The 24,428-nt window shown below is 36.1% G+C and overlaps 3 protein-coding genes and 2 non-coding genes across 9 annotated transcripts; 2 read left to right on the forward strand and 3 right to left on the reverse strand.

The window, feature by feature from the left end:
- Nucleotides 1-2,604: 2,604 nt before the first annotated feature.
- TRNAS-UGA (transfer RNA serine (anticodon UGA)) lies at nt 2,605-2,686 on the reverse strand. Its single transcript has one exon. It is a non-coding gene; the product is annotated as a tRNA-Ser (tRNA).
- A 687-nt stretch (nt 2,687-3,373) lies between these two features.
- Nucleotides 3,374-14,892, reverse strand: LOC133790862 (piezo-type mechanosensitive ion channel homolog). 5 transcript variants are annotated; one of them, XM_062228680.1, is made up of 21 exons: nt 14,363-14,892; nt 13,978-14,058; nt 13,632-13,791; nt 13,361-13,518; nt 12,956-13,112; nt 12,677-12,863; nt 12,325-12,440; nt 12,062-12,146; nt 11,692-11,907; nt 11,429-11,606; nt 11,097-11,225; nt 10,763-10,936; nt 10,451-10,675; nt 8,870-10,354; nt 5,827-8,342; nt 5,356-5,751; nt 5,112-5,270; nt 4,461-4,964; nt 4,220-4,361; nt 3,777-3,921; nt 3,374-3,677 (listed from the first exon to the last, which is right to left on the reverse strand). In XM_062228680.1, the coding sequence occupies exons 1-21, from the start codon at nt 14,409-14,411 to the stop codon at nt 3,542-3,544; spliced, it is 7,398 nt and encodes a 2,465-aa protein (XP_062084664.1). In that variant the 5' UTR covers nt 14,412-14,892; the 3' UTR covers nt 3,374-3,541. The 5 variants fall into 5 exon arrangements, with proteins under 5 accessions (XP_062084664.1, XP_062084665.1, XP_062084667.1 ...); XM_062228681.1 differs by lacking the exons at nt 13,978-14,058; nt 14,363-14,892 and having other exon boundaries at nt 13,361-13,558; nt 13,632-13,769; XM_062228683.1 differs by lacking the exons at nt 12,677-12,863; nt 12,956-13,112; nt 13,978-14,058; nt 14,363-14,892 and having other exon boundaries at nt 13,361-13,558; nt 13,632-13,769.
- A 159-nt stretch (nt 14,893-15,051) lies between these two features.
- TRNAA-CGC (transfer RNA alanine (anticodon CGC)) lies at nt 15,052-15,124 on the forward strand. The gene has a single exon. It is a non-coding gene; the product is annotated as a tRNA-Ala (tRNA).
- A 731-nt stretch (nt 15,125-15,855) lies between these two features.
- Nucleotides 15,856-17,685, forward strand: LOC133790863 (phosphoglycerate mutase-like protein AT74). Its single transcript, XM_062228686.1, has 2 exons — nt 15,856-16,522; nt 17,086-17,685. Exons 1-2 carry the CDS (start codon nt 16,069-16,071, stop codon nt 17,517-17,519), a joined length of 888 nt encoding a protein of 295 aa, XP_062084670.1. The 5' UTR covers nt 15,856-16,068; the 3' UTR covers nt 17,520-17,685.
- A 219-nt stretch (nt 17,686-17,904) lies between these two features.
- LOC133790864 (uncharacterized) lies at nt 17,905-19,846 on the reverse strand. Its single transcript, XM_062228687.1, has 2 exons — nt 19,251-19,846; nt 17,905-18,366 (listed from the first exon to the last, which is right to left on the reverse strand). The coding sequence occupies exons 1-2, from the start codon at nt 19,450-19,452 to the stop codon at nt 18,044-18,046; spliced, it is 525 nt and encodes a 174-aa protein (XP_062084671.1). The 5' UTR covers nt 19,453-19,846; the 3' UTR covers nt 17,905-18,043.
- Between the last annotated feature and the right edge of the window lie 4,582 nt (nt 19,847-24,428).

Raw genomic sequence — 24,428 nt, forward strand, 5'->3', positions numbered from 1 at the left:
TTTCCTTACCAAAGTTACCGGGATTATGGACTGAGTTGGGACTTTTGGAACACTCCTAAAACCATAAGAAAGAGTGAGTCTAAAGAAAGGAGATGAAATGAAAGAGATGGAAAGACTAAACCATAAAAACATACTTACCAACTTATATGCTTAAGAGCTTGGATTCCCTAACCAAAAATAAGAATAAGGTTAGGGGACTGAGTAGAAGGTTTTGAGAAAAGAAATAACATAGAATACAGAAAGGACTAGAGTTTTGGGTTTACCTCAAAGATTGCAAGATCAATCTAACATCCACCGAAATACTATAGCACTCACTTACTTCCCAAGTGTTTGATAAGCTTATGATGTTTAAGCTTATAGTTTTTCCCCAAACCAAGTGTTTACACTCTCTCACTCACTTAACACTAGCAGCCTCTGAACTTAGAGCAAATGGTGAATAATGGCTGGGTACTAGGTCCTATTTATAGAGTTTGGGAATGAAAATATCTTGATTTTACTTGAATAAAAATAATGGCTTTTTAGGTGAAAATCATTTGAATAATCGTTCAGCAGAGGCTGAAGACTCGTTCAAAAGATGCTGGACTGTTGAAGGAGTTTGAATGGCTGAAAGGAAATGAATTCAAAAGAGTTTGAATCCATGCTGAAGGAGGCGATATATCGCCCCCTGTAGGCGATATATCGCCTGGGCCAGTATGTCCGAGGCGACCGTGCATCGTTTCGTGTTTTCCGTATCTACGTGCTGCGACATATCGCCCCCTATAGCTGCGATATATCGGCACACGCTGAATATTTAAACACGAAATTACACATTTTTAGCTAAGTTTGAATGGAGTAAACAGCCTTGACTAAGCCCTCAACGTACTCAAAGCTGCTGACTGACCCTATAACATTCAAACTTTACTCCTTATTATATTTAATCCTCAAAAATCTTAATCCTTAATTACCATTCAAAACATGTGCTTAAAATCCTATTGGTTGATGTCTAAACCTTATAATATAATAATAAAATCCTTAATATCAGTCACATTAATCAAACCTTAGGTTATACTTAATATTCTTAAACTATAGATTAAACTTAGAAAATCTATAAGTATTACTATGAGTGTCCAAATAATTCCTGGTCTGAACCAAAAATCCACAGTAACAAAGATAATGCTATAAATACTATCATACTATTATCTATCTTAGCTAAGTAAAGTTCTTGGACTCTACACAATCATACGGTGCCATCTTGTAATATTGGACATATTAAGATATCAAATATCAATATTTTTCCATGAATCTGATGAGTATATATTTGTTAATATTAATGTAGTATGGGACACTCACAAAGCACAAATAATAATGACTCATTAGTTATAATAACCACACAAATTTAAATGATCGGATCCCACATAATAATAAAGATATTAAATATATAAGTGCTTAACATTGATCTATATATAAAGATAATCTTACATTATTATCTTGTTTCACATATATATATATATATTATATAAAATCGATTGCTCCAAAGGATAAGAGCTAGCTAGCGACTGCCTAAAGTTTCGAGTTCCACTGCACATAATATTAATATAAACTCAAACTCTTGTAGGGCGTGCATGCAAGTGATATTTGATGACGATTGCCGATCGACTACTTTAAGTCCATTTATAGTATTGCGTTAATACATGATATTTGGATAGTTTCCCCCAACCCCAAGTTGATTGTGTACTGTTTATTATTTTTTTAATTTTTGGTGGCATGCAGATGATGAGAATGTTTATCTTGAGAATTAATAATGGATGTGTATATAGATAGTCATAACGCGTATGAATTAATAATGGTTGACTCTTCTGTGCCTCAGAAAATCAAATTTGGAGCTGCACACACAAGGTAAGGGTAGGGTGGTGACGGTGGATGCTAGCTAGCTACAAGCTAGTGGTATATATTTTAAGAAACGACAACAAAGTTAGGGACTTTCTAAGTCACTATATATATATATGCATATATATCCCCAATTTAGTAAATATCTGTTGTAAACAACAAACTGCAAGTTGATATTTTTAACATTTCGAAGCTTATCAGTTTGTTTTGTTGCCAGGATTGACGAAGAAGAAGATAGAAAAAAGATTGTAATGTACATAAATAAATATTTTACCATTTTAAATCATTGTGGTTTCATACCTATCGTTGTTGTAAGGATAATTTATAATAGCTAAAACTATAAAATTCAGCTCAAAAATATACTTTATTGGATGAGCTAAACTACTTATCTATTTTAGCTCACTAATTATAATAGCTAAAATTATAAAATTTAACTTAAAATTATCAAAAATACACACAATCTATTAGATGTGTTAAACCATTTTTTTACTTTAGTTCACCATATTTTTAACTCCATATCTAGATAAAGCTAGCTTACCTCTTTTTCAAACATTTTTTTGTTATTTTTTTAGTTATTTTTATTCTTTTTCTTTCTAAATTAATTATTTGTTTATTATTTATCTCATTTTTCTATTATTTTAATAAATAAAGATATTTAAATAATAAAAGAAAATATCTAGAATTGAAGCATTGTGTAATATAAGAACTTTTTTGTTTTATAAAGAAAAGAAGGAAAATCGTCGACAGCAGGGTTCGAACCTGCGCGGGCAAAGCCCAACAGATTTCAAGTCTGTCTCCTTAACCACTCGGACATATCGACTATTGTGATGTTATGACACATCTTATATATATTTATAATATTTTTATAACCATACATTTCAATTATTATACATAATTACTAGTGATTCCACAAATAAGTATATTATTTAGTCTAAGTCTCTATATCATGAAGTATATATTCCATCTTATATTATCCCATATATACTTCATGATAGATCTGTCTTTTCTTTAAAAAAAAACATATATTCTTGCAGAAGAATAAAGATGATTAGGTATATAAAGTGGTAATTATTTTTGAACAACTAATCAATTTGCTATGATTTTGCTTTTTAGTTTTTGAATTTGTATTCAAATGCTTTCAGTATAACAAATTAGTATTGTTCTGCTCCTAACTATCTCTCGTAATATGCATTTACTCCTAAAAATTTTATCTATGATCAAATACATCATCTAACTAAACTCATAAGTTTATTTATGGTAATCAATATTCTATTATCGATCCAATCTGAACAAATTATTGAATGAGCACCATTTACTCGTTATCTAAAGATGGATGATACTTACCAATTGGAATGATATTTATAATTTGATGACACAAGTTAGATTGTATATTTAGTTTTCTTTTTTCGTGAATTGTTGTATTTTTTGCAATATCTTATTTTTATTGATGTTTATTGATTTTTTTAGTGTTTTGTAGTATAATATACAATATAAAAACAAATGTTAATAAAACTAATTGTGATGAGATTAATTATTGTTGTTTTGTAGTATTGATTTTACAAGAACTATTTATTAGATGTTAACAGTATTGCATGGTTATTATAATTTGTCGTACAATAGAACATGACACATGAGATATAAAATAAAAACCTATACAATTACTTTCACTATAAAATTAATCTAGTTTGGTGTACTCAAGAAGCATATGGGGTGACCGGTAAATTTTAATAAGTGTCCAATATAGAACCTCTTCAACTTCCAGTTCACCTTCTGCTCTTGCTGCATAAATGTCTTCACATATTGCTAGCAATCTGCATCAAAAATCATGTAAAAAGCTTAGTTAAGTACCAAAAAAGATTATTTTACAAATGCAAGTTTATACAAGAAAATAAAAAAGGACTTAAGTTTACCTGTCACAAGAAGGAAGATTCTCAAATGGTATTCTCATTCTGAGATCAGAACATTGTAGTCTTATGAACCGACCAACCGCTAGTACAAAGGTAATGTAAAGACCCCATATGCTGAATTTGCTCAGTGTTTCACCAAGAATGCCCTCTGGAATTATATATCAACTTTGTCAATACCAAAAAGACAAAATACTATCATATTATATATCTAGGGGCCGATGTAATGCTGCTCCAGTACTAGTAATGCTGCAATCTAGAGTAATATATAGCATAACTGAAGCAATTTAAGAATAAAATTACATTAATAATGTTGTACATTATTCCAGATTTCCAATGGCACCAGTGCCGAAGCCACACTACATCCAAAGTCTATATATTTTTGTATCTGTGTGTGAAATGAGAATCAAAAACCTGAAATGATCAGTTTTTTCTTTAGAGAAGCTTACGTGGAGTTTCTTCAGACACAACAATGGCCAAAGGTCCTGCTAACTCTCCACATCCACCAACATTTGATTCATCTATGTCATGGAAAGACCACCATTCTGGATTGCCCCTATTCAGAACAAGTTCTCCACTGACCAGATCAGCCTGTGTATTATTCAGATATAGTATATAATTATGCAAGTTCTTGGAGCTAGATTTATAGTCAAACTGAATTAGATTTTATGTATATCAGAACATACGTACCGCATTTTCAAGAAACCTCACTTCACCTGAGCCAGTGACCCTGAAGTATCTTGGGTATAGATTATGTATTGTGAAACTATTGGCAGTACCATTTAAAACTTCCCTCACTTCTGATGATTTAGGAAGATCCTGATCTTGAACAGTTAGTTCATATTTCACTGTTTCCTTTCCCTTTGGCCTGTCCCTAGTAAATTGCCAAGAGAGCACAATGTCCATGCTTCTCTGAAGAGAATTCATGTATCTAGTCTGAACAACAGGAGGGACAAGCCATAAGGAACTTGCATCAGCTTGGCAGCATATCAGTTGAATGTCTTGCTCATTGTATGTACTTAGATAATCATGCGTGTCTAACTTAGTATCTGTGTTGAGTTTGCTCCAAGATATTTTTTCACACAAAGTAGTTTCAAACAATGTCAGCCTTCCACTGATTGTTTTTATTTCGATTCGCACACTGGCATCTTTGATGGGGTTTGCTATGTTTGTGGGATTTCCACTGCTATACATCTGTTAAGAATCATATTCAAGCGAATGAATTCAGGGTATCTTGAAAATTTGATTTTGTTGAGTTTAATTTCAAGATGAAGAATTGTGGTATTTGACAAATTTAGACAAGTCATAAAAGAAGTTGACTTATTTTAAGATTCTTCTTACCAGCATAGGAGCCCATATAACACAAATTAATACCAAAAATAAGCAAATTCCATTGCAGAATTTTGTCATTTTGGTTTGCTTTTGCCCTTGTTGATGGCTGGCTCTGTTGAGTTCCACATCACATTTGACAAGAAACAAACTTCCATGTATGTCCTCCAACTTAGAAAAAAACACATACGAGATCCATAAGTAATAACAACAACAGTTAGGAAAATAGTCTAAGAAAAAAAAGTAATAGACTTACTTTCAACCAATCATACATGGTCAAAGATGTAGTTGTGCAAGACCAATCAAGTACACATCGAAGTTCATAAAGGAATGGAAGAGCGCGGTAAGCTCGAAAACCCATAAAATTAATTTGTGAAATACTACTTGTCAAGAACTGTCTGTACAAAGTGCTCTTGTTTGGCATCCCAAACCGGATTTGTATGGCTTGAAGAGCCAAAGAAATTGCCTTTGTTAGATATACAGCACGCAAGGCTAATCTTCCCGCATATCTATGTGATGGCTCCATGTTCCAAGCATACCTTGTGATAGAACAAGTGAAGAGAACAAGGTTGGAAAGATAGAAAATCACTTTCCCAGTGGCAAATGATCGAAGATAAATGATTCGATCAAGCACAATTAAGAAAAAGATTGCCTGCAAGGTAAACACAATTGATATGATTTGGTGCCAAGAGTACTATACAGTGAGCTTTTAATCAAACACACTTACCATCAAAATAAATACAAACTCTTTTGGGAACTGATCTTCAAGCTGATAGACTTCAAGAAACTCAGTGTTATTCTTTATGACAGATTGGTAGAAAATGGCAACTAAGAAAAAAACAGCCAAATCTGCACAGAATGTATAGGCATATAAATCTAATTCCCTTTTCCCACCACCAATCACAGAGAGTATTGGGTATGGGAATCGTATCCAATTTAGAACTCCATCATGTTGAGCTTTTAAAATCTCATTGGCAACATCAGCAGCTGGAGTTAGTGATGTGTACCACTCTGCTGGTGCTGGACTAGATTCTGATGAAGGAGAGGCATGCACAACCTCCAAAACAACCAAAGCTACATCAGTATTTTCTGGGCTACTTTCAATGCTTTGAACTCGAACACGACTTGGTGAGTGGAATCGGTTCATGTTCTTTTCTTTACATCTTTTATCATGTAAGATCTTAAGCAACCTATTAATTCCTGACTCAATTTTCTCTGGCTGGATACTATCATCAGGCAACAGTCTAACTTCCATGGACAGCTGTACAAAGTAAGGTGGAGTTTCTGCTCCTTCTGTAAGTGATTTCCAGTACCTGTGCACCCTTCTAATAAACTGTCTACCAACATTTCTTACAGGTAAAAGCAATCTTTTTATTCTCTCGCGGCAACTATAACTCTTCACAAGATCTTGCTGGAGATAATTTTTTCTCTTACTAAAGCTGAATTCTGTAGCCATGTTTGCCCAATCACCATCTTTTGTTGTTATGGTGGTTTGTAGAAGAGTGAATAAATACACTAAAAAAAGAGGCCAGTTGCTTGTAACAAAAGACGACACAGCTTTGTTAGCCGGAAATCCAAGTTCTTGGAGTAAGCTTGCATTAATGGTAAACCCACAATGCTGGATGATGATTTGGTATAGATACTGAAGTAGTATGCAAAACTCAGTATAAATAAGCATAACAACCCAGAATATATGACTTGGGCCAGTGTTTATACAAAGAGCATACAAGAAGAGAACCATGAGATATACCATGGATAACATACTGAAATTCCACAAGAACACAATGACAAAGCAGCAGTAACAAACGACATCATTATTTGATCTCGTTTGACTCCACATGTAACGTAGAATGATACCAATTTGGGAGTATGTAGCATCAGACATGATCCTGTCACTACTTAATCGCACTACATGAGCTGTTTGTTCTGCTTGTTCATTACACATGTTCTGAGTTTCTGTTTCATAATACACCTCGTCCTCAGAAGAATGCTCATCTGAATCTTGTCCCTTGTGTTCTATGTTCAAGAAATTAATAAGATTATGGACTGCCAAATTCCCAAGGGACTGAACCTGAGAAACTCCATCCCCAATAAGATGAACTGCTGAAATTATGGGGTTTCCTCTTGTTTTCAACTTTTCCCTATCTCTTCTTTCTGAATCCACAAGACTATAAGAATCAGTGGCCTTAATCTCTAGTTGAGTTATCTCATGAAGATTATCTATCATATGCTTTGAGGATTCTGCTAACAAACTTTCAGTTCCTTCACTTGTTGGAGATTCAATTGTATCAAAATCCGACATAGCATCAGAGCTCAAACTAAGGTCTTCTCTCTTTAACTCATTTTCTCCACTTCCCCATATTCCATTCACTCTATTTAAACTCAAGGAAGATTTTCTTCTTCTTAGAACATTTTCACTTCCTGGAGAATTGTTACCACAACTCGCGGTAATAGTTATGCTGTCAAGCTGGATTTTAAGGTTTAGCATCTCTGACTTCATCTTTTCAACCTGCAGATTTCTCAGGCACTTTTGCTCTTCAGATTTATGTATGTACTGCAAAAGTTCTGTCTTCCAAGCAGCTCTCTTCTCCTGCTCACGCACTATGGCGCCAATTTGCTCTGCCTCGAGATATTTCGACACATAATCAAACTCCTTGGATGAAAACATGTATGATTGAAGTGACACCAACATGAATATGATAATTTCAACAAGAGCAGATCTTGAAGTGATTCGAAAACCGTAGTCATATTTATAGAATCCAATCACCTGACTAATGTAATCTGTTGTATCACATTTCCCTTCAATGGCGTCCCCTATGAAGGGAGACTGATAAGCTAAAGAGAGGACAATTAGACCAAAGTTGTACATTCTTAAGAACTTGAAGATTTTGTTCTTCTTCTTCAATATCTCAAGCCTCATTCGGAAAAAAACAAGTGCAAAACCAAGGTATCCAAGGTGCAGGACATCATATTCAAGGGTCCCAGTGATCAAAATTAAAACAAGAACAAGATCAAGTAAGTAACAATAACCGTAGAGCCTAAGAAAGTCGAGATATGTCCATAAACCTTTTGTTTCAAATGAGAGATCACTTAAAACAGATGCTTTATAGCAATTAAATATCATTTCTCTGTATATTTGGGATCCATAAGGAATGGACAAACGATCAGAACGAAGCTTAAAACACGAGAACATGAACACAACATAATAGCTTATAAGAATTCTGGGATCATCAGCTATGATTCCTGCACAATGTAACATGGTTGCAAAAATTATCTTCAAATCGCATTCATATATGCCTAACGATATAATTTTAAGGGAAAAAATAATAAGCCTGTTAACTTTCTTTTACAGCAATGCCAGAAATTCATATTTTATACATACAAAATATGTGCATTTTTTAAACCTTTTTTTAAGGTGGGACATACTGTTTCTATAGTGACTTGGAAACCTATCATATTAGTGTTGTGTGTGTATGTGTATAGCATGTCTCTATCAACAAAAGTAAACGACAGAACAACTAGCTAATGACATAATACTGGAAAAGTGCACTAAAAGGTACTGCAAAACAACAATATAAATATCATCTATGCAGGCATATAAACACAAGTAGTGATTAAGCGCATACTGAAGTGATCGCTAATGGTTTTCACAAAACTAAAAGATGTTAGTGTTTTCTAGTTGAGTGTTCGTGAAGTTTGTGCTTGCTTATTAAAGCATAAGGAAAATTTTCAATTAACCTGAATATTAAGATATTTCTTGAGAAGGATACCTAGCCAGCACTTTTTGCAGAAGTTGTAATAAACCTCAAAAGCTCTCCAACAGTCATGGCAGGGCACTTGTGCAGCAGGCCGCTTCCCTGCGGCCAAATTCTGCCAAAGAACCAAGTATTCAATGATGACAATAGAAGCACACAAGAACACAAACACAGGCCACAGTCTCTTTATGATATGTCGATGAAGAAGAACACAAGCAGCAAGTGAAGCAATATACAGCAAAGAGATGGCATTTATCACGGCAAAGCTGGCAAGAAGTAGTACTATCATGTTCATCTCAAGGCCAAAGAGATTGAACATATTCTCTATCCAGAACTTCATATATATTTTCAAACTAGTCTTCTGCATATCAAGCCTTTCCTTTTTCAAAGAAAGAATCCTTCTTCTATTCCATTTACGGCTCTCTTTGGAACTTTCCCAGAAATAATTGTATAAATATGTGCTGTTGTTAATGCCATCAGAAGACCCTTTTTCAGGAGATACAACGCTTGGCCCTTGAAAAAGGGCACAGTTTAAAGATGACCAGGTGCGGCTTGTTGGTTTACTGTCTGTTTCATTTTTTGTTGCTTCACTTAAGGCAAACAAAGTGCAAGGCTCATCCCATTTGCCTCTGTTTCCATTGTCATGTGGCATTATTTTCAACCAATGAAAGACATTGTACCGGAGTACACATGCAGCTATTACCAAAACTTTGCTCCGCAAGCCTGATTCTATACCCGAGAATCCTGGCTTGTACAGCTGCAATCCTAGAAACAAGGACAGATAAGAGTGTTTTTGACCAGGGAACATCTCGGCCTGGTCACCCCACATCTGGAAGAGATACTCAACCATTGCTAAAAATCCTGAATACAATAGAAATAATATGGAAGGAATCCTAGAAGTTTTTGGTAACATTGAACTTATGACTAGACCAAGAAGATAAACAAAACCAAATGCACTCACTGGAGAAACTGATGCATGAAATGTGGCCAGAAAAAGAATCTTCTCACTGTGCCATATCAGAAGGCGTTTGATAAATGAGAGTGCTTTTATTTCTGGCCCATCAAAGTCGTCTTCTGAAAAATTATTGTTATGAATCCTCTCATAGCTATACAGTTGCATTACAACCAATATAGCTAGTGATTCCCAAATATTTTCTATTGTTGAAGCTTTATTTTTATATCCAAATGCAGACTCAAGATCGACTATTCTTGACAACCATATCTGAAAGCTGGTGAAGACACTCATACTATATATCAATACAACGACTGCAGCTGCATAAACTTTTATAGGAAACCAAAGCTGCCATCTTGTTTTTCCCAGAATTTGTCTTCCAATCAACCAAAGTAAGAGGAAGAATAGATGACCAAATGAAGTGTAGTTAGGTATTACAAGATATACTGTAAAAAGAATAGTTGAAAGGGCAATGTAGGTTCCCCATGATCGATATGCTGAGAGACACTTTTGCCCCATTGCACTCAGATAAGAGGCTATCTTTCTCTCTGAAAATAAAATACCAAAATCATTAGATAATTTGCAGGATTCAGTTTGCCCAGTGTAACTTATTTATGTCGAAGAAACTTTGAATGGAACTATACCATGAGAAGAATTGATTTGAGGGTACCCCCTAGAAGAACTTAGAGACAGAAGAACTGATTTAATTAAACCAGCTCTCAAAATGCTAAAGCCAACTGGAGGGTAGGGAGCACGTTGCACAATTGCTGAGAATGAAAAAACCATGTCAAACCCGTGATTGTGAATGGAACAGAAGCATGCAAGCAGAGCCATTGGTAGGAATTCACCACTAGTTTGGTTAAGAAGGCCTGCAACAAGCAAAGCATAAAACGGGATCAATTGAATTATTTATATAGAAAAGGAAACTATGAATTTGGACAGATTCGGTTGTTTACCCAAGTCTGAGAGAATGTCCATAAAAAATGACCCTTTCTGCTTGAAGGCCTTGGATATTACATTAAGTTGAAGAATGTACAGCAGAGAAAAATGTGCCTGACATAGTAGAATTAAAGAAATGCGTAGTCTTCTACCAACAGTATGCCGTAGTAGATGAATCATAAAGAAAATCACTGTGGTATAAAACAGAAAATGGTGGCATCAGTATATCAGCAAAATTTAATATCACCGAACAGGGAAGTTGGTCTACAAGAACCAAGAACAATATTCAGGAGAGCTGGTGATTCCAGGATATTCATACATGCAAGTAAATATTATAATCATTGTACTTACTGTATACAGCATGTATAATGCCAGATTTTGTTGCCATTAGAAGTAATAGAACCAACACTACAACACGAGAAGTTTTACGCAGTCCCCATGCAATTGTAGCAACAATGAAAACAATAGTCTCTTCTTTCCCTGAAAGTTCGAACAGAATGCAATTTTATTAGTAAAAGTAGATGAGGAGAACTAAAAAACTGTATAAGAAATAAAAGGAAACTAAGGATTAAATTGCAGTTAGTAAAAAGTAACAAGCCATCTACATATGAAAATCTTTGCTACATGGTGATAAAAATATGAACTATTTTCTAAGAGAAGTTAACATAGTTTCTTTAAATCACCTTCTACATTAGAACTTTCAATCGTAGATGGTCCCTCTCCATCAGACAAATACGAGAAAACAGAATTGTTAACCAGATTGCCCATAGCAACAAGAACACCAAGACCAAATTGTGCCAGCAGATAAAGCCCCGGTATTGAGTAATGCCATAAGCCTATGGTTTCCCATATCACCATGTCCTGCCAATATTTTCAAAAGATCTCACAAAAAAAGTCACGGTTTTTACAAAAAATGAGACCAAATCATATGAGGGACAGAGTTTACCTTGTCCAGCTCCTTGTTAAGGAATGTAAATGCCACATTAAAGACATATGTGCTAGCAGCCCAGAAAAGAATGAAAACAAGAAGCAAACCATTCAGTCGATGCAAATGTAGCATTGGTGGAAAGGCGTAAAGAACATAGCCAACGTATACAACTAATCCAAATGCACATAGACTTGCAAAATGGAAACTCCAAAATGAGAGAGCAAGCAAGGATATCTGAAATTACATAAATTGCATTAAACTTCAAGATGACGAATGTAAAAAACTAAGGTTTGTATGCATAATAGTGTGAGTTTGCTCTCAAGTAGAAGTGAACATAAAAGTAATAAGCAAACATTCAAAAGAAAAGAAAATGATATGGCATGCCTACCGGAAAGCCATAAGTGAAAAAGTTGATACTGAAAGTACGAAAGACAGCTCTGCGCAAAAGTACATTAGTATGCTTCACTCCTGATCTGCATTACATAAAAATAAACAAGTATAAATTTCACCTTTGATAACATTATGTGGAATAAGAACTATGAAACAACAGATCAAGTAGATTTACCATGCAGTAAGGATGAGAGATAAAAAGGAAAAAAAAAATAGATGATGATGAGATAGAGAATGTTAGAATTGGCCATGCTAATGTACCTTGACTCACGAATAAAAAATGAATGCCTTTTAGGAAGAAGCTGCTCGGTCAAGTTGCTCTCATCAGTGGATACAATGAAATCCATTTCTTCTAGGTCACATCTAATCCAGGATAGCTGTGGAGATCAAAAGATGAAAAATGAAGTCACACCAAATATACTTGTAACTGTAAGTGAGGATTTAAACGGAACACCAGTGGTGAATGCATAATGTCAAACAAAATAATTACATGATATAGAAAAGCAAAAGAGACACAACAGAGCAAAATTCAGACCAAGCATATTTGTAAGTGAGACAGATAACTATTTAGACATAGCATTAGCGAACACATAATGTCAAACAGAACCCTTACTATAATATAGAAAAGCAAAAGAGACACAGCAGAACAAACTTCCGACCAGGCTGAGTTTGCAGATATTCTAAATAGGCCAATGAAATTAGCAAACCATAAAAGTTTCTCTGAATATTCAATTGGAAGTTGGTATGCATACAGCAAGATGATGTTGAAGCCTGCGTACAACAGAATATGTCTCCACCACCTTCAAGTCCATATAAATAAATAGAACTCAGTAAAGCAGTAAGTCCTTAATTTGGCCGATTAGTAATGATTCTCCAAGTGTAAAATGTGTACCGGAAGAGGCCTAGAAAATTGCTTGTTAGAGACCAGTTGACAAGACCAATACCGCTACATATGAAAAAAGGTAAAGAAGTCCAAGAAGGGTGACTGATACCCACAACTAGCTGTAATCCAGGCAACAATAAGCAACATAAAACCCTGACATGGGAACCTTCCATGAAGCAAAATCAGAAAACGGCCACAAGTTAATTAAAAATCTAATTATTTGAAAACTGAATCAATTAATGTTAAATTGCAAATTACCCTTGCTGTATATAAATGAAAAATTGTACTCAAATTAGTTTATAATGTTCTAAATGCTGCTAGAGAAACACAGAATCCCAAAGATAAACTAATGAACAGTGCAAGTAATCAGGTTTATGAAGAAAAAATTGTTCACCTGATAATCTAAATACTAACCTATAAGTGCAGCAGAAGTGTTAAGGTGCCTGAAACAAGAATTTCTCCATGAATCCAGACCAGACATACTCCCATAGATTTCATATAGAGCAACACAAGCTATGAGTACTTGGATAACCAGAAAATAGATTATAGATGGAGATATCCAAGCTTGCACACTGCAAAACCGTCCCACTTCAGTTTGGAGTCTTTGTTCAACTAAAAAGAAAAACTAAGTCATGCCTAGCACCGAAATTTAAAAATAATCAAAGGAAAAGAAACCATTACGTACTGTAAAAAGCCAATTAATCTGGCCCAACGAGTGTCAGCTACACTCCATTGATCCCCCTTAATAGCCAAAACAATATGAAATATTGCTTGTGAAAGAATAGCCAGCAAGGAAAAGATGAAAGCAGACCATGTTACCAAGGGTTTCCTTAGATATCGAGAACCTGATATCATCTTACATTTAGTTTTAAGAAACAGTCGAAATACAAAGAAAGCAAGTACTCACGCTGTTCTTTAAATACCACAAACAAATAGATAGCATAATTATGTCACGCTGTTCTGAGTGAATAAAAAAGCAAGTACTCAAGAAAATAGAGGTTTAAGCTTACAAAAAGCTGTGAGCAGCTTACCAATTTTTGGAGCAGCATATTGAATGAAAAGAAAGGCCAGCAAATCAGCAAGAGATATCAAACTCCAACTTAGTAAAGCCGCTGTTTGAAGAAGAGAAAAGAATTCAGTCAAGTTTAAGAACTATATCATTCACTAGGTCATCTTGAAACAAAAATGAAATTTATAAATAACCAAAGAATAAATTTGAAACTTGTAGAACAACAAAGATATATTTCATTCAATAATCTTCACTTAATTTAGCTCAAAACACTTAATCCAAACTCGACCACTCCAAATGACGCATTGTAAAATCTTTCAAATGCTTAAAGCACACTAAGAATCGAAAACTATTAAAAGGTAGCAAATTCTCAATGTTAAGAACTACCTACAAGGTGCGGTTCTTACCTAACAAAAGCAGCATAGGCAATAGGAACCCATTAAGAAATCTCCCCATTCCAGGTCTTGCAAACAACGATTTGAATCAAAAAGAAATTGCAACATTTCCCTTTAAGAAAAAACCAACTTGATCATCTCCATGGGACTTTTGATGAGAAATACGAGAACCCATTTGAGAAAAACCAGAAAAGCTTATACAAACACCAATTCAATCTCTCTTTCTTCCTCAATTCTATAATAAGCTCCATGTATATAATAATGTGGCTTTATCAACTTAATTCAACGCTCGTAGAAACCCATTTCGACAAAAGAACAAACAAATCATGTCCTTTCTTCTCTTCAGAAACTAATAAAACCACCCCGTACGTTGGAAAATAGAAAAGAAATGTAGAGGCCGCCAAAATTGGAGCTTTAACTTATTGTGACATGACAGACGTCAGAACATTGTAAATTATTCAAATGATGTGAGATTTCAGATGCAATTAACCGAGTTCTACGCTTCTTTCCATTATGAAAGATAAAATTGAACTATTTTTCCATTAAAGCCATATTACTCAACCGCGTTTCCTCAGAAAATGCAACTATATATTTCAATGTCATTCTCTGGCTGAAGATGGGACCCACAAGATCCTGGATGACGTGGCATTTCATAAATTTTAATATAATATAACGAAATTATTTGATTGATCAGTCAACAAGGGGATGTAGCTCATATGGTAGAGCGCTCGCTTCGCATGCGAGAGGCACGGGGTTCGATTCCCCGCATCTCCATTTTTATGTGTTAGATCTTTTTATTTTTATTTTTCATTTTTTATTTAAGTTTCAAGCTAAAGAAAGTCTAACACGGCAGAAAAATAAAATCTTTGAAGGGAAGGAAGGAAGCCACAACTCAATCAAAACCCTTCTTCTAATTCATACTTTAAAAGTAAAGAAACAAAGATTGTATAGATAATCCATAGTTGAAAGCAAAGTTAACATCTAATTCCAGATAGACATCTGGGTGTCTTCCAAACTACAATTAATCAGCCACAATCTTTTCTGTTCTTTTTTTCTTTTAAAAATTCCATCTTTTTTGTAATATTAGTGCTAAGCAATTTGTTAACGTGAACCATGTTAAACCACTTAATGGGAAAAGAACAAAGTTGATTTCTTTATTGAAATGATTATCCTGTGCCCATTGCGCCCATATAATTGTAATTAGTCAACCTATACAAATAAAAATAAAAATTCTTGCTTTGTGGGCATAGCTTTTCCACCTCTTATTTACTACTAATAATAATATTCTCACTATTACTTCTTCTACCAATATCCCATGTAAAATCAAAGCTAGCTAAGCATCCACAACAAACAACAATACCACATTGATCTGTTTTCCACTGTCAAAGGAACTGAATTGAGTATATCTTACGCTCACGCAAAGACTATACGTATATATATACATATAAAAATATATCATATAAATCTGAATCTATCCATGCACAGGATGATAAAAAAAGTCAGATCATGGGATGTCATTATCTGATTCGTATGGAATAAACAAATAGTTACACGATACCAAAAAAAAAAAGAAGGTAAGTAAGCCTGCCTATATATTGAGGTAGTAGATAACCGTTGAACGAACGAACAAAGAACACAAACAAATATTGTCCATTTCGATATATTTTTCATTGAAATAAGCCGTTGGAGAGATATCTGAAGAGACCCAGAAGAGGAAAATGTCGCCACACCAGAAGACCATTCTGCCGAAGCGGATAATCTTGATGCGCCATGGAGAATCTCAAGGCAACCTTGACGATGCTGCATACACCACCACCCCAGATTACAAAATCCAGCTGACCCAACAAGGAATGGATCAGGCCCGACTCGCTGGAGCCCACCTCAGGAATGTTGTGTCCCAGACCAGCCCCGAGTGCCCCAACTGGCGCGTCTACTTTTACGTCTCCCCTTATGAGCGCACCCGCTCCACGCTCCGGGAGGTGGGCCGGTCGTTCTCGAAGAAACGCATCATAGGTGTCCGTGAAGAGTGTCGGATAAGGGAACAGGACTTCGGCAACTTTCAGGTGGAGGAGCGAATGAAGGCCACTAAGCAGACTAGGGAGAAGTTCGGTAGATTCTTTTATCGATTTCCCGAAGGTGAATCTGCTGCTGACGTCTTCGACCGCGTTGCGGGTACTCTCTCTCTCTCTTTTTGCCCCTAATTTGGGCTTTTCTCCTCTTCATTTTGATGTTAATTGGTATATTGTTTTTTGGCTTGAGTTTACATGTTCTCTGTTTTCTCATTTGGGTTTGTGATTTTGGGGTTCCCAATTGGAGATATTCATTGAAAACATGCTCACCTGCTTACATGTCTGAACTTTAACACATCTGGTGGTACAAAATCTGGTTCTGGGTCTCAAATGCATGTGTTATAGAGACTTTTTTAAACATTAATATAGAGGATTAGATACTAGATATGCATGTATAGATATACATATACATATATATGTATACATATGAGAGAAAGATTAATATAGAGAATTAGAGACTGGATATAAAGATTTTGTCTGATGGAAATAGCATTGGCTTCATTTGTTATATGAGATTATTGAGTTACTACTGTGAAAGCAAAGTCTACTAACTACATATGAAATTTGTTTAAGGTTTACTAATAAGATGAATGAAATCTCAAGTGCTGGTTTTTTGAAGTGTTGTATCCAAAAACATGTGTTAACCAGTTAAACTGAAATTTTCAGGTTTTCTTGAATCTTTATGGAGGGACATAGACATGAATAGGCTTCACCTTGACTCTTCACATGAGCTGAACCTTATAATCGTCTCCCATGGCTTAGCATCACGAGTCTTCTTCATGAAGTGGTTCAAATGGACAGTGGAGCAATTTGAGCAACTGAACAATTTTGAAAATTGTGAGTTCCGAGTAATGCAGTTGGGAAGTGGTGGAGAATACAGCCTAGCTATCCACCATACAGAGCAAGAACTACTGGAATGGGGTCTCTCCCCTGATATGGTAGGTGACCAAAAATGGCGAGCTACTGCCAACAGAGGTGATTGGAATGAAAAGTGTTCTTGGTACCTTGATGGTTTCTTCAATAGTCTAGCTGACACGGATGACAGTGCAGACGATGAAGAAATTGACAATGCTGATCAGAACAGTTCAAAACCCAATTGATTCTTGGTTTTTGGCATGAACTTTAAGTTGAAATTATTTTGAATGGAGCTGTATTTGATTGTTGTGTATAGTAACTCCAAATGTTTATAGTGATTTTTAAATTGCATATTGGGAATTCCCAAGTTCAGATTGCCTCAATAGAGAAATGTTATTAAGTTTGCCTTTAGTACCATACCAACTTATTCGAAATCTGAATGAACATCATCTTCTGCTTGTTTTTATAGAAAATCGTTTTGCTTCGGTTCCAATTAACAGGTTACATTACTTCTAAAGATTAAGTCAAGAAACCTTCACTCCCTTGACTTCTAAGATTAAACCAGGAAAGTTTCTTCTAGAATATGTTGCCCTTCTACTAAAAGTTAAGCTTCTTCTAGATCGATTTGAGAATGTCAAACTGAGACGATAAATTTTGTAAACAAAAATCATTCATTATACAAGTTACAATTGCAGCTGAAATTGGTATTGCAAGAAAAACATCAACTATATTCCTTAAAAGCAAGTGATAGATTATAAATCAGCTATGTTCATGAAAATAATCTTCTGCTATCTTTCCACCCAAGCTTAAGAGCTCGTTCCTCCCACAATGTCGAAAGGTTGCGCTCTTCTATAAGTTGTGATTCAGCTCTCTCCCTTGCTTCCTCACAAGTTTCTACTCCGGCATTGCACTTTTCTGCTTCTTTCTGGTAGTGTGAAGAAGCTCTTCTAGCATCCAAAACCAGTACCTTGGTGTGTTCCAAGGTTTCGTTGGCTACAGATTTATGCAACTCTAGCTCTTCCAGGGTCAAAGTCATTATACCCTTTGTTATTTCCTCATTCATCTCTGGATCATCTTTAGCACAATCTATGTCTACAATATAATCAAGAATATTACTCTTATTGTTGTACATGCCCTTCTCAGAATAAGCACTTCTCAGAATAAAATCAAGAATATTACTCTTATTGCCTTAAATTTTGATAGTTTTCTTAAAGTTGAATATTCAACATTTGAGTGGAAATATTTTAAATTGAAATTTCCCTTGATGCAAAAGGAAAACCTTTTCAATTATTAGAGGTTACAAGTATCAGAAGATTCTGTAAGAAGCTATCTCAAATTATATAACGATACACATGCATAACAGATGATCTGATATGCTAGTGAGCTTGGAAGACTGCAACACAAAATATATGAAAACAAGATAAAAATGTTAAATTATGTCTGCAGATCCACCATGAGGTCTGATTCTGATGTGAGCACCTATACAAATAACAGATTAGTAAAACAATGATTTTGTGTTTACACCATTATTTGTTGATCTAACTTTGAATGCAGCAAGTGTACTTTTGTATACAGTAATAGTAGATTGATCTGGTTTTCACACCCCTAATTTCCCATCTGTAGATTCATGACGGGAATAAGAAAAAATTACAAGCAATCTAAAAGAAACCGTATAGAGAGTTGCCTATGCAAGTGACTTGAGAGGAAGGGCTATTACTTATAAGTAATAGCATTTGCAAAAGCATAGTTCAGCACATTTAAAAAAATTCAATCCTTGCTGTGAAAACTTCTTAAACGAGGCTGCTACTTATCAAATAAATATTCACTCTAAAAGAGAGAACTGAACAAAAATATCTAAATATAACTTAGTACTTTTGTCTGTTTCGTGAAGCACTAAAGAGTAGTAGTAGTAGTAGTAGTAGTAGTAGTAGTAGTTGTAGTTGTAGTTGTAGTAGCCAATGAGAAGTGAGTCTAACCTGAAGGTAGGGGAAAGAAACCGTTTGAGGAGCAATGACATTGACATTGTGGGCACGATGAACCTTGAGCTGTTGCTTTCTCCCTCAAGCGCAAGTACCATAGTGGCCTTATGCTGTACCCAACCGAGCAAACACCAAACATAAACAAGATAGCCCTCAAAACCAAACGAGGGTTAACTCCTTTGTCTGGTGAATGAGCCATCTAGTTCTTTGTAAGTTACCAAAACAGAAGAAAAAACAAACCCCACTTCGGTTTTATTTGGCAAAAGTTCAAAATGACCCTTGATTAGAGGTTACATTACATACCCTGGGTCATCATCATCCATATATATGCTTTCACTTTAATACTTTCTAGAAATATGTGTAATTATAACAGGAGAATTGAACAGTGCTTTTCAACTCGGGTGTCATAATATTCCGTAAGAAATATCAAACATGGGAATCAATGGAGCTCTTTTTTACTTGAGATGGAAGGAGCGTTTATGGATGTGAAAGAGAGTTAATGGTTTTTCTGGGAAAATAAAGGAGACCCAGATCCCAAGAAAGTATTAGGAAAGAGATTTATAGGGTTTTTCAGTCAGCAGTAGTGAGACTGAAGTAAAGATTCGGAGACGACTTTTGTAGTGTGCTAATAATCATTGTGTTGGTTTTATATTATTTTAGTTTGAAAGTACTCATTATGTTGAGTTTGGTACCAAACAACTATCAACATCTGAAGATTTTTAAATTAACCAATGAAGAGATATTCTATTTTATTTAGTTTGGAATTACATCATGTGCATACCTCACTACCTTGCCAATTAACATACTAATAACAATATTTAAATAGCCAATATTGTACTATTTTTAAGTTTTAACTAACAAGGAAAAAAAACTGAGATATGATTTAAAGAGTGCATTTAATTTCATGTTTTATATATAATTCTACTAGTGCATAACACTTGAAAATGGTATTTGCAATGTCACATTTTATTTTACCTTTGACAAAAAACATCAATCTTTAAGCTAATAATTGTAACACATGAAAGCTGAGTTGATTAAAAGGTTTCACAAGAAATTACATAAGTGGCTTATTATTGCTCGGCTTGGACTTAACAAGCCATAGTCGTTAGAAAATCCCATTCTCCATCTCAAACAATTTCATTAGCACAAATTTATTTGACATAAATGAATTTGCAAAAAGGGTTCCTTGGCCAGAAGAAGCTCACTCTGCTTAATCCAACAATTCATGACAGTTAACTCTCATTTCCAGACATTGAGCAATGAGCATGAAAATGGTGTGCCTATGGCTTTCTTTTAGTAATATCAAGTTAAATAGAAACTATCTGAAACTTCATCTGATGGAGACATTTTTGTTCACATCAGATAACCACCCTGCTCATTGATGATAACCTTCTCTTAATTCCTGCATCATATTTCAATCCAATAAGGTCAAATACATTACACCCTCAACTGAAATGTATGGCATAGCAATGATATTTTGTGCAAAAGATAGAAAAGAAACCACTCCAATCATATATTTGGCCTTTCCCGTCAATGATCTCTACAAATAGAAGAGAAACATCTTTGTTTATATTTACAATATATATTTGGTAATTGGCTTATAAACATTAGTTATATACCTCAAGTAAGCAGCAAAATGCCATCTCAAGCAAGACAGTGGTGGATATAAGTCAAATTAAATGTTTGACAGCACCAGATCTATCTGTGTCCATCAGAAAAATCGAACGTAAATTGAATGCAATGAAATTTTGCTCCCAAAGAATACAAATAATTTTTTTTTAATAGACATCAATTGAACTAAACTAAGCACTTTTATCTCTCTTGCCTTGTTATAAAATTACTACAATTTAGTGAAGAAAAAAAAATTACCAGTCTAACTCACTTGAGAGATAACTTTTTTTTGAAAAAGAGACAGAGGTCAAAGACTGACCTCAACTCAAATAAATGAAAACCCTCACTTGTGGCGGAGGAAAACCGTGGTTACAAGAAACAACAAAACAGCCAAAAACAAATCACTACTAACCCCAGCTGCAAAAATTAAATCCAGAAGTTGCCCCAATCTCTAATAAGGTCAGAAAAGGGAACCCTCTCAAAAAATTTGTTTCTATACACCCAAGTAGCCACCCAAAATTTTATCTTATCCCAAATAGTGTCTACAGAATTAGACATATCTTCGAATAGTCTTTTATTTCTCTCCAGCCATAATGCCCAAAAAGTTGCCAACACGGTGGTTTGTCAAAGATGTGAAACTCGCTTGCCGCCCCCTAACTTAGTGAGAAACAATTGAGAACAGTTAGAGAGCATACGCCAAAGAATACCAAACTCAGCTAAGACTCTTCCCCACACTACTCTTGAGAAATCACACTCCAAGAATAAATGGCTAGTGGACTCCCCTGCCTGCTTACAACAAACGCACCAAGCAGGGGACAAACAATGATAGGGTCTTCTCCTTTGCAAGTTGTCATGAACATTAAGTTTATCATTGAAAACCAGCCAACCAAACACTTTAACTCTCGAAGGAGAGACACTTTTCCACAAGGACTTTCCCCACTCCCGAACAGAACCCAACTGAGCATATCTTAACCTCCAAAAGGCCGATTTGCAAGAGAAAACTTCATTACCATCGGGTAACCACGCCCTCCGATCTTCTAAAACTGCTGGCAAAGCCACCCTTTCTAACAGAAGGAATAACTGAGAGAGGCTGGTGGCCTCCCAATCGAACAGATTTCTTCTAAAACGCAAATCCCAACCTTGGCCTTGGGGTCCCGGAACCCCTTCTAAAACTACCATGTCCCGAATCAAACTATTTCTGGCCGTCGAAACCAAAAATAAATCTGGGAACTGATCCTTTAAAGGAACACCGTTAATCCAAATATCTTCCCAAAAGCGGATACGATCCCCCTTCCCCACCCTGAAACTAACAAACTGAAGATATTCCTCATAAAGGGAAGAAATATCTTCCACGGGCCACGAACAGACAACCTCCTCCCTTTACCAGTGTCCCAAAAACCTCCATCCCCCCCATACCTACTCAGCACCACTCTATGCCACAGGGTGTTCTTTTCCATCGGAAAACGCCACAACCACTTCATGAGAAAAGCCTTATTTCTTGCATCTAAATTGCCAATCCCAAGCCCCCCGTGATCCCGAGATTTACAAACTTCTTTCCACGAGATCAGGTGATCCGACTTAGATTGATCAGCCCCTTCCCAAAGAAAGTCCCGCATCAGCTTTTCCAACACATCCACGACCCCCTTAAGAATACGAAAGAGCGACAAATAATACACCGGAATAGATGAAAGAACCGATTGGATAAGTGTCAATCTGCCTCCCCTAGAAAGGAAGGCACACTTCCACCTATCCAACCTCTTAGCACAACTTGAAACCACAGGCTCCCAAAAATCTTTTTTACGGGGCGAATCCCCCAAAGGAAGACCCAAATACTTCATAGGCCACTGACCCACCTCACACCCAATCTCCCTAGCTCGAAGCTTCACTATCTCCTCCTCCAAGTTAATCCCTAATAACTGGCACTTCTGCAAGTTAATTGAAAGACCAGAAACTACGCTAAAAACTTTCAGAATATCCAACAGAGCTGACAAGGAGTCGTTATCGTCCACAAAAAAAATCGTATCGTCTGCGAACTGAAGATGGCTGACTTCCACCAAATCTTTCCCTACTTTGAAACCTCGCAAGGCTGAGACGCTCTTGGCCTTATCCACCATCCTACCCAAAACATCAACCACCAAGGTAAACAAGAAAGGTAAGAGGGAATCACCTTGGCAAAGACCTCTAGATCCTTTAAATTTCCCCCTCGGTCTCCTATTTAAAAACACGGAGAAAGAAGTAGTAGACAAACACCCCAGAATCCACTTTCTCCAAGCTCCACCAAAACCTTTCTTTTCCAAAACGAATCCCAGGAAATCCCAGTCGACACAATCATAAGCCTTAGTAAAATCAATTTTGAAAACCTAACCCTTCTTGCATTTACTCCGATACTCCTCCACTGCCTCATTAGCCACCAACACTGTATCCAAGATCTGTCTGCCCTCTACAAAGGCTCCTTGAGTCTCAGCTATTGTATCAGAGAGAACTCCTCTAAGGCGACCGGCCAACACCTTTGAAATGATCTTGTAGAGGCTAGTGACCAAACTAATTGGCCTGAAGTCTCGCACCCGACAACTATCCAACTTCTTCAGAATTAGGCAAATGTATGTTTCGTTGGTCCTCCGATGAATAACCCCATCCTTAAAGAAGCCATCGAACACTGCTTGGAGATCACTCTTAACCGTATCCCAGTTATCCTGATAGAAAGCTAAAGAGAATCCATCAGGACCCGGAGCCTTAGACCCATCACAATCGAAAACGGAACGACGAATTTCCTCTTCCGAGAAAGGCCTCTCTAGGAAAGAGGACAAGAAAGAGGGAATAGGCTCCCAAGAAATGCCTTCGACACCCATCCACCTCCTAGGGACCGAAGAATACAACGAGGAGTAAAAATCAACAATTGTCTTTTCTATATCAGCATCTTTGTCAAGGATAGTCCCATCCTCTAGCTCAATTCGAGAGATAAAATTTCTAGCTTTACGAGCGCTAAGGATACTATGAATTAGCTTGGAATTAGAATCTCCTTGTTTGGCCCATTGACATTTCGACTTAAACCAAACTCCTCTCTCCTCTTCAAAGACAACTTGCTGCCATTCTTCCTTAATCTTCCTACGCTCCGAAAGAAGTTGATCATTCCACTGACCACCTTCCTCTAACCTATCCAACTCGAACATCCTTCTTTCCAGGGATTGCTTAAGGAAGGATCTTGAACTAAAAACCTCCTTACTCCACCCCTTAACTTTGTCTTTAACCAATGAAAGCTTTTCCATGAACCCCTATCCCGGCCACCCCATCATCTTAGACGAGTTCCACCAATTCTGACAACACACCTTGAAATCCTTATGCTCAAGTCAGGAATTATCAAATCTGAAAGGGCTGGGGCCCCACGAAGGAGGAGTGGAATCCAACACAATAGGACAATGATCTGAGACAATACGAACCAACACTTCCTGACGGATGAAAGGATAGAGCTCAGACCATAACGGCGAAAATAAGAATCTATCGAGCCTGCTACAGATAGGCCTCTGTCTGAAATTAGACCAAGTGAAGCGGCCATTGTGGAGCTTA

The sequence above is a fragment of the Humulus lupulus genome, chromosome 7 (genome assembly GCF_963169125.1).
Source record: "Humulus lupulus chromosome 7, drHumLupu1.1, whole genome shotgun sequence".
Lineage (NCBI taxonomy): Eukaryota > Viridiplantae > Streptophyta > Magnoliopsida > Rosales > Cannabaceae > Humulus > Humulus lupulus.

Bases quoted from the DNA above. Each gene is read 5' to 3' on its own strand.
- LOC133790862 (XM_062228680.1), bottom strand. From the start codon at position 14,411: ATGGGGAGATTTCTTAATGGGTTCCTATTGCCTATGCTGCTTTTGTTA. The intron at 14,059-14,362 runs GTAAGAACCGCA...TTCTTCAAACAG, and splicing joins GCCTATGCTGCTTTTGTTAG to CGGCTTTACTAAGTTGGAGT. The intron at 3,922-4,219 runs GTAAGCTTCTCT...ATATAATTCCAG, and splicing joins TGTGTCTGAAGAAACTCCAC to AGGGCATTCTTGGTGAAACA.
- LOC133790863 (XM_062228686.1), top strand. From the start codon at position 16,069: ATGTCGCCACACCAGAAGACCATTCTGCCGAAGCGGATAATCTTGATG. The intron at 16,523-17,085 runs GTACTCTCTCTC...TGAAATTTTCAG, and splicing joins CGTCTTCGACCGCGTTGCGG to GTTTTCTTGAATCTTTATGG.
- LOC133790864 (XM_062228687.1), bottom strand. From the start codon at position 19,452: ATGGCTCATTCACCAGACAAAGGAGTTAACCCTCGTTTGGTTTTGAGG. The intron at 18,367-19,250 runs GTTAGACTCACT...ATTATATTGTAG, and splicing joins TTTCTTTCCCCTACCTTCAG to ACATAGATTGTGCTAAAGAT.